Raw genomic sequence first — 17,473 nt, 5'->3', positions numbered from 1 at the left:
GTGATGGGGCTGGGGTCACTGCGGAGGGACACAGGACACAATGGCTGAGTGGCTGGTACCTGGCTGCACGGGCTGAGGAGGTGCCGGGCTTGGCATGGAGGCTGGAGCTGGGCGGGAGGCCTGGACTGAGTTAGCTCGCCTCAAACCTGCAAAGACAGCATAATTCACATGCGTGCATGCACGTGTGCGTGTGCACACAAACACACACAAACACACACACCACACCACACACACACATACACCACACACACACACACATACACCACACACACATACACAACCCACATACACACATATACCCCACACACACCACACCACATACACACACATACCCCACACACACACCAAATACACACACACACACACACACACACACCACACACAAACACACTAGTGTGCACTCCCTTGAGGTTCCACTGGTGCTGTCTCCTGCTCCCAGCTCTCCTCTGGTCACTTCTGTCTACTCCTTAGTGCCCAGATCCTCTGGGCAAATCTCAGCTGAGTTCTTGAAAAGCACAGGTAAGCTGGGTTCAGGGATGCAGGCCTGTCAGTTCAGCCACTCGGGTGGCCGAGGCCAGAACCCATCTCAAAATAAAACAATAAAATGGGTGCGTGAGTTCGGACCAGTGTCGTATGCTTGCCTGGAACCGGCCCCCCTGAGTTGCCCATGGGATTAAGGGGGATACTACATGCAGAGGGTTTAACTGTATGATCAGTGCAGAGTAAGTGCTTATACCACAAGTTAGCGTCACTGATGAGTCCTGACACCATCCACAAAGAGAACTAGTGAGCCACAGTAAGGGGCGGATCTCTGTGAATTTGAGGGCAGCGTAGTCTACATAGTGAGTTCTAGGCCAGCTGGGGCTACCTGGTGAGAACCTATCTCAAAAATAAAAAGCAAGCAAAAACCAAAACCGACAGCTTGGCTTTCTGGATCATGCCTGTGACCATAGCTCAAAAGAAGGTGAAGCGGGAGAATTAGTGTACACCAGACCAGCCTGGCTACACCGGGAAGCCATTTCCAAAAATGACTAAAGAAACCAGACAGTCACAAGTGTTGACAAAAGTATATAGAAACTGGCGGTACTATTAACAAAAATGTAAAAGTAGCCCATCTGCACTGCATAGGAAACAGGATGATGGTTTCTTTAAAAAAAAAAAAAAGTTAAATATAGAACTGCCCAACTTTGGGGACGTTCTCACTTGTCTGTCTCTACTCCAAAGGCTTAAATAGGTATCTGTCTGAGATTTTTATAACAGTACAGTTCACAACAGCTAAAGGTAGAGAGGTTGTAACATCCTAAATGTCCTTTGTCTGAATGAATAAATAAAATGTGGTATAGCTATTCAGTGGAATATTACACAACCTTAAAAAAGGGAAGGACAGCCTGAGAAATGCTTGAGCATGGATGAACCTTGAAGGTGTGGGGCTCTCAGTGAAGTAAGATAGATAGTTTTGGTTTTCTTTTTAAAAAAGTAAATGCTGTGTGATTCCACTTAAGTGTGCCAAATCTACATGTAGAAAAAGAAGAGGATTGAAGGTTCTGGGGTAAGGAAGAGGGCAAAGAGAAGATAGGGTTAGATGGCTTCAAAAACCTCAGCTTGAGAGGAGGGAACATTCTGAAGGCGGATGGTGGTGAGGGTTGCATGACACTGTAGGCGTGCCTGGTGCCACCAAACCATATGTGAAGAATAGCTAGAATGGTGAATTATATACAATAAATACTGTATGTTTATTATATACAATAAATACTGCATGGTCAGTATAAGCTTCACCTCTGGAGGAAAAAAGAGATTGGGAGTTCAGGGTTGAATAGATGCAGGGTTTTTTTGTTTTGTTTTGTTTTGTTTTTTGTTTTTTGTTTTTAAGATTTATTTATATGTACAGTGTTCTGCCTGCATATATGCCTGTACGCCAGAAGAGGGCGCCAAGATCCCACTACAGATGGTTGTGAGCCACCGCGTGGTTGCTGGAAATTGAACTCAGGACCTATGAAAGCACAATCATTGCTCTTAACCCCTGAGCCATCTCTCCAGCCCTTAAAAAAAAAAGATTTATTTATTCATTATGTATAAGTACACTGTAGCTGTTTTCAGACACACCAGAAGAGGGCATCAGATCCCATTACAGATGGTCGTGAGCCACCATGTGTTTGCTGGGATTTGAACTCAGGACCTCTGGAAGAGAAGCCAGTGCTCTTAACCACTGAGCCATCTCTCCAGCCCCTAGATGCGGGTTTGATTCTGATTTTCACTCAGTATCAGCTGTGTAGCAAGAGTCAGAAGAGCCATCATCTTTCTGAGTCTAATTTTTACACCTGGAGAGTTGGGATGATGAAAGTCACTCAGACTTGCATGTCAGAGCTGTGGCAAGGAGTCATTAGGAAGTTCTGGGAGGGGGTTGGGGATTTAGCTCAGTGGTAGAGCGCTTGCCTAGGAAGCGCAAGGCCCTGGGTTCGGTCCCCAGCTCCGAAAAAAAGAACCAAGAAAAAAAAAAAAAGAAGTTCTGGGAGAAAAGCTCCAGGAAGCTCCTAGTATACAGTAGGTGCTCCATAAATGTACTCTGGTGGTCAGATTCTGTTCTCCGTCCATCTGAGCCCTGGGTTCAATAGCAGGTATGGGTGGCAGATGTTAGGAGCCCAACCCTGATGTCAGGAAGAAGGAACTGATGTGCTAGCTAAGCCATTAAGCTGAAATGTCCCCAACAGGCACGTGTGTTAAGCACCTGGCCTCTAGTTGGTGGCACTATTCTGGGAGGTGGGGGTCTTACTGACCACTTCCTGTCAGCTGCTGTGTGAGCTACTCAACTCCACCCTCTTTTCTGTGACAGGCTGAGACCTCTGATGCTGTGAGCTAAATTCATCTTCCCTCCTTTGTGGTTCTGTCGTTTATCCTATCATAGCAATGAGGGAAATAAAAACACACAATTTCAGATGTGAGTACTGAGCCAGGAGTGAGGGTGCACACTTGTAATCCCAGTGCTTGGGGACTGGGGCCGAGGCAGGAGGATCACGAGTTCAAAGCCATCTTGGACAGATAGTGAGATAAGTTCTTCTCCCTCTCTTTCTCTCTCTCTCTCTCTCTCTCTCTCTCTCTCTCTCTCTCTCTCTCTCTCTCTCTCTCTCACACACACACACACACACACACACACACACTTTCTGCACGTGTGTGTGCGTGTGTATGTGTGTACTGGTGAGTGAATATCAGATATCAATGTGGGTCCTGAACCCTCAGCCTCCCTCCACACTGAGACCCAGCTCTTTGCTAGGAAAACAGGGACACTCTCCTGAGGCCAGACACAGGCTCACAAGAAATACATGCCCAGGTTATCAGTCTTTACCTCCAAAGCCAAGCAGCCAAGATTCTCCTCATCAGACATTTCAGAGTATAATCTACTGGGTCCCAATGGTGGCACCTGTCAGCCAGTTACGTCCTGGCCACATTATCCCACCCATTGACATGGACAGCAGAGGCCACAGGGGAAGGTAATTAGATGAATACTCACTTTGCTCAAAGCCAAGTGGCCTTTCCTCTCATTTTGGGAGTCAAGCAAAGCAAAAACTCATAGGGTCTTCATATGCCATTTTGGGGCAAGAAGAGGTATGATCACAGTTATGATGTCTGCAGCTAGATTTGTGTGACTCCTTGAGTATAGACCAGAATAAATGATGCTAACATAGGGACAAAGTATGGTATTCAGTAGGTGTTCAATAAAGGCACCAATGCCCACCTTGCTCACCTCCTGGGCTCCGGCTGGTGTCTCCAGCACCCCCACCATGACCATGGTCCCAGCCCTCAGAATCACGGGTGGTTGTACTCATCCGGGCCTCAGAGGCCCTGCGTGTGGGAGGCCCATGGCTTCCTCGTCCAGGAGCAGAGGTGAGGTCAGGGCCTGCAGGGAAAAGCATGGCTTGCACAGAGAGAGGGAGGTGGTAGAATGGGGTCCCAGAGTAGGAGACAGTTGACAGAACCCACCTGGCTTCTGTCCTGGGGCCCTCCTGTCCTCCATGTCACCTGGAGAGAGAGAAAGAGGGAAGGAGGGAGGGAGGGAGGGAGAGAGAGAGAGAGAGAGAGAGAGAATGAATATGAGAATGTGGAGTACTGGTTTCCTGGAGTCCACGGAGTTCTTATTCCAGGGCTCCACAGTGAGCTTACCCTCTCTTCCCAAGAACCATTTTTGAGACATTAAGTGTGTTTCCCTCCAGCCTCTCCCTTGAGCTGGCTTGTTCTTGGTATCTCATTCCCTTATCACCATGAAGGCACAAGCACAGACTGACAAGACGAAAATGCTCTTTTCTACCTATACTGGCAGGCATGCCCAACCTTTGACCTCATAGCACAGCACTGTTCCTTGTGAATTCATGATCAGGCACCAGGCTAAAAATTCTTATGTTCTATATAAATCTACAATTTTGTTTTGGGCTGCACCCATAGCTACCCTAGGATGCATATGGCCCATGAGCTGGGGCTTACACACTCGTAGAAGAGGGAGGGAAGGTTGACTAAGAGGAAGGATGGTGGGTGGGACTAAACACTCCTCAGAGACACATTGTTGACAAGTTGGTGATTCTATAAGAAGTGGAAAGGCTTGTGTTACCCATGAAGAAAACCTTTTGGCAGCAAGGTCCATGCAAAGCACACTAAGAAGTCATCCTATGATAGGGGCTTTGATTTGAACTCTGCATCTCTAGTTCTCTTCTGAGAAATGATGGTCCAGTGATGCTGCTTCAGTTGGATCTTAGTATCCAGTGTTAATCAAGATTATTACAAGGGCTTTATCTGGCCAGTCCAAGTGGTGCTGTCCAATACAAATGTGACTTTATGGAGTCATTTTTCTTCCTGCTTGCCTCTCTCTCGCTCTTAATGATCACTTTAATTATTAATAACCATACTTGGATAACAGCCTTGATATTAATAGGGCTGATAATTAATTTCTTTTGGTAGTTTAATTCCTATTCATCTTTCATGTTTAATTAGTCCAGTTTCAGGATTGTTTATAGTCAACAGAAGAAACAGAAGTGAAAATCCAGGCATGGTGTAGCACACTTGTAACCCCGGGATATTGGGAGGCAGAGACAGGGGGTCAAGGTTCAAGGTCATCAAGTCCTCAGATATGAAGTGAGTTCCAGAGAAGCCTGAAATACATAAAACTCTACCCAAGGAGGAAAAAAGGGGAGGAGAAGGGAAAGAAAGAAGAAAGAGATGGGGAAAGGAAAGTTGGGGAGGAGAAAGAATTAAAGAAGGAAGAGAAAAAGAAGGCGGAGATAAGGGAGGAGGAAGAAAAAATACAAGAAAACCAGGAAATCTTTTTTAGTGGGCCCAAGTCCCCCAGGTTCCAGGATATATTCAGGTAAGTGGCAGTCTCTCCCAATTTCTAATTTTAATTTCTTCCTCTTTTGTACTTTAGAATTTCCCACTAAGGAAGATGGCAAAGCCACTTGGCAAGCTAGCTTTTTTCTAGAAAGCTTCCTGAACTGCCCTCCCAAATAAGGTTCATGATGAATTTTGAAGGGGCTAAGGAATCCTAGATTAGGTACCCAAAACTGGCAACTTGTACTTGGCTAGGATGCCTTCAGGTAGACCAGTAGGCGGGACCTGTCCAAGGTGCTGAAAATGGTTAGTTTTGTTCTACCTCGAGCTGGAGCTCTGGCTGGATGCCTGGACTCGGGTGTAGGCTGCTCCTGGGTGGCCGGCTCACCAGCAGGCTGCTGGGGCTTGGTCTTCTTTATAGGCATGGGCTGTGGAAGGACCTGTTTTGGGAAACCCTTGAAGAACCATGCTCCCGAGCGCTTCCAGACCTGGGAAGGAAGGGAGACACATATGGGAGATATATCAGCCAACTGACTGTTTTCATCTTTGCTCCCACAACTCATGGGCATGATTTTTTTTCTGGGCACAAGTATCTGTGCCCATATCAGCTTCACAAATCTGATGGCCATTTTATTGATGGAGAAAGTCATCCTTGACCATGTCAAGGATCAACGCAATAGGTAAACAGGCAGAGAGAGGAGGCGTGAGGACTCGATGCGGATTCTCTCGTCTTATAGCTGTGGCATCACAGTTGATGTAAAGAAGGTTGGATGCACCTACAAGCCCCAATCCTTGGAACATGGAGGCAGGAGCATCAGGAATTCAAGTTTGAGGTCAGCCTGGGCTACACAAGACCTTGCCTCAGAAAAGACAGAACAGGTGATCTGCTTCCTGACATCTTTTTCAAAGGCCTCAGGCCTCTACCATGACTTCAAGCTAGACAGGATGATGTGGGGACATCTGGAAAGACCCCCACTCCATCTTGTTATATTCCCTACGGGGTTACCCAGTATGGCACATAATAATTGAGCTTCCATGACTTTGGTCCTGTGCCTTGTATGGTCCAGAACACCAGAGGAATTTGCAGATGCAGAGATGGAAAAGTCACCATGTCTACCCCCTTGGCTGTCTCCCCACTGTCGGATGGTGATGACCCCTGTTCCCTCCACCTATCTTCCTGATGATTGTGTCTTTTCTATTCGGACCAGGGAGTGCAATCATAGCCCTAGGATTGCTTATCTTGGGGTTGCAGGAGATTCCCCTGACTCTGCTGGTGTCTCCAACTCTGCCACGAATAGTACTTTCACCAAACCATCCCCAAGTGCTCTGCTATCCTGAGGTTGAGGAAAGAGAATGTGGCCATCAAGACCATGTCTCCAAGGCAAGCATCTGCAGCAGGGGGTGAGTGGTAAAGGAACTCAGATGATTTGAGGTAAAATCAACAACACAAAGCCAGGTCTGGGCAAGAGGGGGAGGGAGAGGTAAGAGGGAGAGGGAGAGAGGGAGAAGGAGAGGGACGGAGGGAGGGAGGGAGGGAGGGAGGGAGAGAGAGAGAGAGAGAGAGAGAGAGAGAGAGAGTGCCAGAGGAGAACAGAGCAGAAAATAGGCAAATAAAGGAGTTGAAGCCTGGGGGAGGCAGAGGATGAAGTAGAAAAAAAGAGAAGGAAACAAGAGTGAAGAAATAAGATATGGGGAAAGGGAGAGGGTGAGGAGTGGAAAACGGGGAAGGCAGCGGGAAGTGGAGGATATGCAGGAAGTATATGAGTCACTCTGTAGGTGAAGTTCAAGCCTGAGGACAAAACCTCCAATCTCCAGCACCCACATCAAACCTGGGCAGTATGTGCCTGTCATTCCAGTCCTGGAGATAGGAGGAGGAGGATCCTGGAGGCTCAGTGGCCAGATAGCCTAGCTAAAAGCATGAGCTCCACACTCAATGAGAGACCCTGACTCAAAAAGCATGGCAGAGACATTGAAGACAGATGCCTGATGGTGCCTCTGATTTCCACAGGTTCACACCTGGGCAAGCATACCAGCACACACATATGTGCACACCTATGTGGGGTAGGGAGAGGGAAGGAAGGAGAGAGGGAAGGAGGAAAGGAGGGAGGGAGGGATGGAAGGAAGGAAGGAGAGAGGGAGGGAGGGAGAGAAGGAGGGAGGGACACAGAGAGAGGTTTAGAAAAGGAAGACTCATAAAGTGAGGGACAGGGGTAGGGAGAAAAGAAATTGGAAAGTCATGATAAAGAGGGCAAAGGGAAGAGAGGAGAAAGCACAGGAAAGAAGATGCAAACACAAATTCTAGCTGACCCACCAGCCAAACTCATTCCTTTTATGTTTTTAGATGGGGTCTCCTGGCCCAGGCCAGCCTCAGATCCATTATATGCTTGAGGATGACCTTGAACTCCTAGTCCTCCTGTCTCCACCACTCCAATGCTAAGATTGCAGGTGAGCACCGCCATGCCAAGTTAGAGACAGAATCCAGGGTCTTGAATGTTTTAAGCAAAGAAGCTACCCACTAAACCACATCCCAGATGTAGCTCCCAGGCTCTGAGTGCCTCCCTATCCCACTGCCTACAGGCACAGGCCTGGCCACTCACCTCTCTCTGCTCAAGGCAGATCTTACAGAGCCATACTGGATGCGGACGGTTGTTGGAGGTCTCCACCCCACACTTGGTGCAGACATTCTGTGGGTAAGACACATCCAGAAGCGAACCTAGGTGAGGTGTGCTTTGAGCTGTTGTGGGACTAGGGATGGGCAGAAGGGTTCAAGATCTTTTAGGGAAGCAGAGGACTGAATCCTTTCTCACTTCCTCAAGCAAGACTCATTAGAATAAAGTTTCGCTTTGGGTCTTGATGCCGATGGCAAGAGCTGGATTCTTTCCCAGGTGCTGGAGGAAAAGTCTCTAAAAGAATCCATCCCGTGGGGCTGGATTCTCAGCCACCACACGGAGGAAGCCATTGGCATGAGCTTTTTTTTTTTTTTTTTTTTTTTTTCGGAGCTGGGGACCGAACCCAGGGCCTTGCGCTTGCTAGGCAAGTGCTCTACCGCTGAGCTAAATCCCCAACCCCCATTGGCATGAGCTTTAAGAAGAAAATCCAGTATGTGTGTTTTTTATCGGCTTCTTTGTCTTCCCAGAAGACCTGAGACAACTTTAGCTGTGACAAGTCCACCCACTGCAGTAGGTGAGCAGTGTCTGAATGTCTGAACCTGAGAGGACGAAGGGGCGATGTACTCTGAGGTGAGCTTCCTAGCAGCTGAGGACAAATAGGAAAACCTAGGAGTGTACGAAATCGTCTCTCAAAACAGCTGTGCCAATGCAATGTCTTTCAGATTAACTTCCCCCAATACTGTACCCTGCATGGTTCACAGGGCAGGAGACGCCCAGTGGCATGATGGGTATCTCTAGCTTATTGGGTCTCCAAAGACCAAAGACAGTCGAATCTTTGTTCTGGAAGGATTGTCTGCAGGCAGTTCAAGAGAGCAGGGTAAGAGCTCAGGGAGGGTTTCCCTGCTTGAAAGAATGCTGTTGAAGTTCAAGAAGTCCAAACTGGCTGGAGAGACACTTTCTGAGTTTCTCTTTTTAAAAAGTAAACTTTATTTGTTATTATTGTGTGTTTTGGAGAGCACACACACCTGTGTGTGCATGTGTGTGCATGCATGTGTACTCTATGGAGTTTTCTTCTTCCATTTGGCCAGGGTTATGGGATTGAACTTGGGTCATTAGGCATGCACGGCAGGTGCTGTTACCTGCTGAGCCTTCTTTCCTGCCCTTGCTATCTAAGTCTCTTGTACCTTAATACATGTTAAGGGAACACACGTACATGTGTAAGCTCATGTGTTGGAGTGTATATATGTGCGCTTGTGAGCGTGCGTGTGCCCTTTAGACTACACACTTATCTTGCTAACTAACCCATAGCCAGGATCCTCATGCTGCAGACTCCTGAGTTCATCTTGTGTAGAGCTCAGCTCTATAGGAACATAAAGACCTTCCAGGGGAGGAACCAGGTCTAAGGTGACCTTGGGAAACTGAGCATCCTGCAGAATTCACATCCTGCAACTGCCCTTCAGGAGTCAGACTCCACCCTCCAGACCCCAGGCCCCCAGAGCCACAGTCTAATCTCCCCGCCCCCCAATCCCTCTTTCCTAGGGAGGTACCCAGCAGGAAAGGAAGGGAACCGGGTACCTTCTTACAGTCTTCACACACGACACACGCAGAGCCCAGCATGCCCAGCTGTTCCCCGCACAGGATGCAACGGTTCACACCATCTCCAGCTACATTCTTCCTCATGGTCTCCAGACGGTCCACCAGGCGCCTGGAGCAGAGACAAGGTGGTAAGCACCCCACCCCCAAACCCACCAGGATAAGAGAACTCCAGTGTGTCCCAGGCAGAGAGAGGCTCTCCACCTCTGAGTCTCTGTTCTTGAGAACCTGACAGCGGCCGTGGAACCTCTCGTGGAGGAGGCTCCAGGTGCCAGCAATTTCAGAATGTCTGAGCCCACTCCAAGTCCAGGCCCCTCAGCAGCCATCTGTGCTAACAGCTTCGGGTTCAGACCTTTCCTAACTCACACAACCTCTTCCACAGAACGGCTTCCTCCAGGACGCTGCCTTCAGAGCTTGGGGTCTAGCCAGCTGTGGTATGCGTGTGCTCGGCCATCACGGAGGGCATCTGGAACAAATGCTCTCAACGTAAGCTCACTACAGGCACCAGGCAAAGTGCAGGCTCCAGCATATGGATCTGAGGTGGAACTTTCTAGAAAGCTCTGGATCCGTGCTGCTTAATGCTGCTGGCCCAGGCTCCAGCCAGACAATGAAGCTGTCCTTGTAAACATCGCACATGTGGGCATTCTATATGGTCTTTGCCATTTGGGTTTTCAGACATTAACATCTCCTAATCTCAAGTTCTCTCCATGCCCTTTTCTTCAAACAAAGATCGACTGGTCCAACTAGGTGAGGTGCCTCAAATCTGCGATCCCGGCCCGTGGGAAGTGGAAACAGGGGAGTTGCTGTGAGTCCCAGGTGAGGCGGGATTTCAGGGTTATAAAGTGAGAGTCTGCCTCAAACTAAACAAACCCAAAAGGCTTATTGTCTTATTATAGACACAGATTGGGGAGTGTGGCACTGGGGCTGGGTGGCCATTCCTTTGTGGTTTGTAACTCAGTGAACAGTGGGTGACAGAGTCCTTGGGATATCCTGGGAACCACAGCATCCAGAGGGTTGCCTAGAAGCCCTGTCCACCACCATCAAATATGGACTCCTTGCAAGCTTGAGAACCTGGATTTCATTTCCCAGAATCCAGGTTTTTAAAAAAAAAAAAAAAAAAGCAGCTGGGTGTGGGGATGCCGGCTGGTAACCACAGCGCTGAAGAGGCAAAGACAGGAGACCTCTGGGGCTCTGCACTGCCTGAATGGTTGGCTATTCCTGAATCAATTTTTTTCTGGTCCTGGAAATGGAACCCAGGATCTAGGTCGTTGCTCCACTCCCGAGCCATGCCCAGATCTCGCCAGCTCCACCCCCTGCCAGATAGGAAGGGGTGAAGGGGGGAACTTCAAGTGAACCCTCGCCACCAAACACTAAGTGGGGAAAGAGCCCCAGGCTGGGGCGCAGAATCCGTCAGAGTGTGGATATGAGGCCGAGGTGTTATGTTGTTGTGCGCACCAGAGAAAAGAGAAAAATCAAAACGCTGGTGGCCACCACGGTCCCTGTCCCCTCGGGAAACATTGATTTTCCTCCCGATTTTATCTTCTCATGGGGAACCCACGTCACCTTTCATTAGATGAGAAAAGGACATTCCCCCCAAGCTGTGCCGAGGGAAAGCTAAAAGGTGTGACTGAGAAGCCTTCCTCGGCTGTGCTGGTCTTTTCTTAATTGTGGCTGGTTATTCAGCTGTAGCCGAGAGGAAATCCCAGATTCACGAAACAGCCCCATGGAGTCTTCAAGGGGCTTGCAAAGCTCCTGTGAAGCCTTCCAAGCAAGGCCCCACTGTCTTTCTCTTTCAGCCCCATTATGTCCAAGTTCCTGCAAAGGCTTGTTAAGCTCTGAGCACTGGTGACTTTGCCAAAGTCCTTCCCCAACCTTCCCCAACAACATGGTCAGGTTTGTCACGGCAGTAGCCCCTTCTCTAGTACCAATTTCTGCCTGAGCTAGCTTCCTGTTGCAGTGATAAAGACCGTGGCCAAAAGCAACTTGGGGGAGGAAAGGGTTTATTTGGTTTAAGGCTTAGGGTCCCCATCACTGAGGGAAGTCAAAGCAGGAATCTGGAGGCAGGAACTGAAGCAGAGACCACAGAACACTGCCCTCTAGGCTCACATTCAGCCACCTTTCTATGCTTCCCAGGACCACTTGCCTAGGGAATGATACCACCTAGGGTGGGCTGGGTCCTCCCACACCAATCATCCATCAGGAAAATGCATCCCCCCCCATAGACATACTTAAAAGTCAATCTGATGGAGGCATTTTCTGAGATTCCACCTTGCCAGATGACTCTAGCTTGAATTAAGCTGACAAAAACACTAACCAGTCCAGTGACCTTGAATGACCTTGCCTCCTCTGGTACCCTCTGCCTAGCTGCTGTTCTAAGGGAGGTCCCATAAGCCACCCTTCACACATCCCAATGTGGGAAGCATTATGGAGACCTTAGGTCCTAGAGACCAAATACCCAGATGTCCCTTCTGGTCATTTGTGCTAAGACGGTCCCTGGGGCAGCCTGATTTTATGGTTGTCTCCTTTCCACTCATCCTCTGCTCAAACACCCAATTAGCTGGCCACTGTCAGTAGCTGTCACTAGTTAGCTAGGGCTTTACATGCCCAATTAGCTTTACGACGCCTGACAAGCTGACTTCTGTGCTTTCTGTGCTCTCTCTCGAGTTCTCCCATGTCTCCCAGTGACCAAGGTGCTGCTCTGTGCTTGGGAAACCCATCCTTCTATTTTGGGAGAGGCTGTGGTGACTATAGGGCTCAAGGCCTGCTCTAAACAGACATTCGTAAGACAGTGGCTCTCAACCTTCCCAATGCTGCAACCCTTTAATACAGTTCCTCATGTTGGGGTAACCCCCCAACCATAAGATTAATTCATTGCTACTTCCTAACTGTAACTTTGCTACTGCTATGAATCGTAACATAAACATTTTTTGGGAGACAGAGGTTCACCAAAGGGGTTGGGACCCACAGGTCTATAGGACTACCTGTGCCCTGGCATAGGTAGTCCACACTCGGAAGAACAGAATCTACATGCAAAACCACACCTTTACACACATGACCATGGCTCTGGGCTCTAGGAAGAACCCATCCCCAACCTGCCCTGCCGAGACCAGTAGCTGTGTGTTTGTGAGTCTCAAATACGTGGAAGCCCAGGAAAGCCCAAGATGGCGTCTGTGACACCCCTGGCACTCTCCAGGCTGACAGTAATGCTGTGGACCCCGAGATGTAAGGTGACAGATGGCTTTCTGCTGTAGGAGGGAACAGCCTGACAGAAGCCTCCCTGCCTACCCGGGGGCTGTTGGTTCTGTGCACTGGATCCCTAAACCAGCACGGAAAATGCCTCCACTATGGGGTCCCACCAACAAGCAGGCAGGGCCAGGGAAGCACGATGATTCCCAGCACAGATGGTGGGTGCTGTGCTGTCTGTCTGTCCATCTATCTCTGTCTCCCACCTCCTCATCAATTCCTGAATCCCTCCACTCACTCTTTGCCTCCCCTGATTGCCAAATTGGGGGGGGGGGTATTAGCACGGAGTTCATTAAGCTTTGGGGCTGTAATTTTGTCAGAAATGGAGCTCACTCATCTGCCACGATCGGGAAATGACGGCTTTGGTAGAAGCCAGACCCAGGCTCTCAGGCACCCAGGCAGAAGCCCTCAGAACCAGTCCTTAAATAACCAAGCTGCCCCCACAACCCTGCCCCATACACAGCAGGCGTTCGGGGCCTGTGCCTGACAGCTTGTCAATTCTTCCATCTCACCTTGGGGTATTTAGTGTGCCAGGTGCTGCACTAAGTACTCCTGCCACATTTGAGGGGTGTTTAGTATGTCAGGTGCTGCGCTAAGTACTCCTGCCACATTTGAGGGGTGTTTAGTATGTCAGGTGCTGCGCTAAGTACTCCTGCCACATTTGAGGGGTGTTTAGTATGTCAGGTGCTGCACTAAGTACTCCTGCCACATTTGAGGGGTGTTTAGTATGTCAGGTGCTGCGCTAAGTACTCCTGCCACATTTGAGGGGTGTTTAGTATGTCAGGTGCTGTGCTAAGTACTCCTGTCACATTTGAGGGTATGTCAGGTGCTGTGCTAAGTACTGCTGGCCATCTTTTCTTTGAGCAGTGAGCACCGGTAAGATTGGTTCTGTTATTCACCAGATGGGGACACTGAGGCACGCAGAGGGCCATCACTCGAAAGTGGCACTGGTGGCTGGTCTAATTGCCTGGATGTTGGATGAGGGAAATTTTATGTCATTCAGCGCTTAGAACTGTGGCTTAGTCTGTGGCCCTCCACCGTTTCAATCATGATAAACGGAGCCAAGAGAGAGTGGCAAAGCAATCAGTCAGACAGACAGCCGAGACACCTGTGAATGCCTGTCTCTCTGCGTCCTCCACCATCTGTCAACTGCCCCCGCCACTTGCCCAGAGGCAGCAGAATGTGAAAGATGCTTAAATCTGAAGTCTCGTGTGGCCACAGGAAAGCTGTACACACCCGGGCAAGGGGCTTCAGGTTCCTCAGCTGCTAGGCAGCAAGGAGCCTTTCCCTCCCCGAGGACACGGTTACGAGGAAGTACACAGCATCCGAGAGTTCATGGCATGGGGTGCAAGAAATACTTCTCTGTGGGACCGTAGGAAAGGGCTACAGCTGTAGGCTAGCCTGGGCTCTTGTTCTGAGTTCCATCACTTGTTAACTGTGTGGCTCTGGGCAGGTTGCTTAACCTCTCTGAGCTTCAGTTCTCTCATCTAGAAAATGGTAGTGGCAATAATGTGTTCTGTAGCACAAGGTCACTGCCGAAGCTGCGAGTGCCCTGCTTGGAGCTCTGAGCATGGGGCAGACATTAGGTGATTTAACCTAGTGTTGTTTCCGATCATTCCCCTAAAAACCGACTATGATTTCAGCAGACTCCTCCACCCATGTCTTCTGTACATGAACCACTAGCAAAGAGACACAGGAATTGGTTTCAGCCAGGGATGACTCTGTCCCCAGGGACACATTTGGATATCACAGCTGCTGGGGGTTACCTACAGGCATCCTGTAGATAGTGACCAGAGATGTTGTTTAAACATCGTATGGTGCACAGCATAGCCCTCAATATAAAGAATTTCCCAGGCCCACATGCGGGTGGGTATTGAGGTTGAAAAGCAGGGGATGGGAGGGGCTTGGGAGTCACCTGACTGGACAGATGAGGTATGGGACGCCTCAAGGTTAAAGAGACTCAACGAGAGAGTTAGCCAATGAGTTTACAGCCCACCCGCAGGTACCATGCATGCAGTGTGTTGATTTATACTCCCGTGATGGCAGACACGGGGCAGGTAAGGAATTCAGGAAACTGTCATCTGCTTTGGTACCAACAACAGATTCCACAGAGTGTGTGCGCGTGTGCATGTGTGTGTGCATGTGTACATGCAGGCGTGTGTAGGGGTCAAAAGTCAATGTTTCCCTTTGTCTCTCTCCACCTTCACCTTTGAGATGGAGTCTCTCACTGAACCTGCTGGTCTCACTGATTCTCCTAGGCCAGCCGTCCCATGAGCTCTTGGGACCAGGCTATCTCCAGTCACTGTCCCCAGCTTCCCAGATTCTACTGGCTTTTGTACGAGAGCTGTGGATCCCGGTTCAGGCCGGCACACTTACAAGGCAGGTACTTTCCGAGCCAGCCCTCAAGCTTTGGGGTTTATTTTCCTTTCTTTTCCTTTTTCTTAAGACAGACCTCACTCTAAGCCCAGGCTGACCTTGAACTTGAGATCTTCCTGCCTCGGCCTCCTGAGTGTTGAGGTTATAGGCGTGTTCCACTAAACACAACTAAAGCTGAATGAATACTGGAAAGCACTTGTCTAATACTTGGGGAAACTGAGGCACAACTCAACGGTTTTTAACATCGGGAGGTTACGGAGAGTTATACCGAACCTGATGAAACCTATAGATATCTGCCTCTTCTGAAATAATAAAAAAACGTGTATGGCTATGTCGGGAAGACTGGGTGTCTCTGACCCTGATTCACACCCTCGGAAGGTCAGGGCTCTGGACTGAGAGAGGAAAGGCTGGCGTAGAAGGGGCGAGGCAGAGTTGTCTGCCTGTGTCCTTGTCCAGCCACGCCAATGACACCTGCCAAGGAGATACATTATGGAAAAATCCTGGGCCAGACAGTTGAGGGGGTAGTGAACCCCAGCAGGAAGGCGGCAGGGACACAATGGATCCCACGGTAGCAGGTCCTTCCTCCATCTCTCTGGCTTCTCCCTCCATCACAGAGTTGGGATGCCAAGGTTAATGACAAGCCCTAATTACTTTTTTGGAGTCCGTCTGTTTCAGGAAGCTGACCTCGAACAGAGCCACCCGGCTGCCGCCTCTTTGCAGGCAGGAGATGTGTGAGTGCCTTGGAGGGGATCCAGACGGGAGGAAGTACAACAGGAACGCAGAAGGACAACCTAATGGACAGACTGCCACGTACAGGGAGGGGGGGTGTGGGTGATTTTTTTTTTTTTTAGGCAAGTGTTCTATTCTAGACCTAGCGTGCCTTTCCCAGTCAGAGGAAGCCCCCAGCAGCCGTGTTTCGATGGTGATGTGGTATGGCTGTGTTTGCTAGCACACGGGGTGAGAGACTCTTTCCTGAGGCTGCTGTATTCCTGATCTCAGAGCCCGTGGGACAGCCCTACGACTTTCTATTGGGTTCTTGTGTGTGTGTACAACTCCTCTGAGTTATTTCCAAAGACGGCAGGCAGTCTCCTCTCCCCCTGCACACACCAGCCATTCTTCTCTGGAGATGGGACCCTTCCCTCCCGCATCACACCATGGCCTCAGTCCCAGACTTGACTGCAACTCCACTTTTGCACTCCTTGCTGTAAAGGAGCCGTAGGCTGGGCTACTGAACAAGGAAGGATTTGAGGGGTTGGGGAAGCAAGAAGACACAGGACCCTCTGGTGTAGTACAATCCTATTGGCAGCTGAACTCAGCCAGTGATCACCCCAGCCAGTACCCTGTGGAGCAAAAAAACCACCCAGCACAGCCATGCCTGAATTCTTAACCCCTTGAGTCATGGACAGTGAAAAACTATCTCTTTGTGGCTCTAAGCCACTTTCTTTTCCTTGGCGTCTTGGGGCACAGCAGTGAATAGCTGGAGAACCTGGGCAAAATGAGTAGTTTCCCATCTCATCCAAGTCTGCTTCACCTAATGGTGGTGAAGAACCCCCACTCCGTGCCGTGAGAGGGAATGTGCCTCTCAAACAGGCAGTTGGATGAGGCTCTTTCCCGGCCATTACCTTTCTATCCTCACATCCTGAACAGAGCAGAGCTGGAGCACATGGGTAGAGGGCACATGAGCACTTAGACTCTGGGATGGGATGGAGTTGCGGGAAGGCAGCTTGAGATTCTGCACAGCCTAGGGCTCTCCTGGGCACTCAGTTCCAGCAAAACTGTCCCAGGGAGGAAGCAAGCCCCACCACCCTGGAGAGGCCCAATACTTCTCTTCCTGAGAACTCAGAGTCAGACACAGATGGCCGCATCAACACAGGGGGCAGATTAACAAGACAGGAAGGAGTCTGCTAGAGAGACCACCTGCTAAGCTTGAACTCTTAAATGGAAGTTTAGGTTGGGGGCTTGCAAACTGGCTCAGCAGGAAGAGGGGCTTGCTGCCAAGACTGATGACTGGAGTTCGATCCCTGGAGCCGCACAGTGGAAGGAGAAAATTGACCCCCAAGAATTGTCCTCTGATCTTTGTATGTATGCCATGATATGTATATATCGTGCAAAGAACTTTGATTACTTATGATCCTCTCTCCAAGCCTTAGTTTCCTCCTCTGTATAGTAGCGCCCACTCTGTGGGGCCAAGAGGAGCAGGGCTGTGTTAAATAAAATGAAGTTTTATACTAGGGGGCTCAGGGCTGGGTCTATGACGTGTGAGGCCTTGGGTTTCATTCCCGGCACTGCATGAACTTGGTGTGGTGAAACATGCTTGTAACCCCAGAACTCAGGAAGCGGAG

The 17,473-nt window shown here is 49.5% G+C and overlaps 1 protein-coding gene across 22 annotated transcripts in view; it reads right to left on the bottom strand.

Moving 5' to 3' along the window:
- Positions 1-17,473, bottom strand: part of Rph3a (rabphilin 3A) — a 76,533-nt gene that overhangs the window by 15,021 nt on the left and 44,039 nt on the right. For 11 of the 22 annotated variants that reach the window (XM_087577622.1, XM_087577628.1, XM_087577621.1 and 8 more), the window contains 6 exon segments: positions 9,495-9,624; positions 7,908-7,994; positions 5,633-5,798; positions 3,976-4,014; positions 3,740-3,892; positions 60-146 (listed from right to left, as the gene is read on the bottom strand). In XM_087577622.1, coding sequence (XP_087433748.1) covers positions 60-146; positions 3,740-3,892; positions 3,976-4,014; positions 5,633-5,798; positions 7,908-7,994; positions 9,495-9,624 — 662 coding nt within the window. 22 annotated transcript variants of the gene reach the window in all.

The sequence above is a fragment of the Rattus norvegicus genome, chromosome 12 (assembly GCF_021556685.1).
Source record: "Rattus norvegicus strain SHRSP/BbbUtx chromosome 12, alternate assembly SHRSP_T2T, whole genome shotgun sequence".
Taxonomy (NCBI): Eukaryota; Metazoa; Chordata; class Mammalia; order Rodentia; family Muridae; genus Rattus; species Rattus norvegicus.
This window is presented reverse-complemented; position numbering and strand designations above follow the sequence as displayed.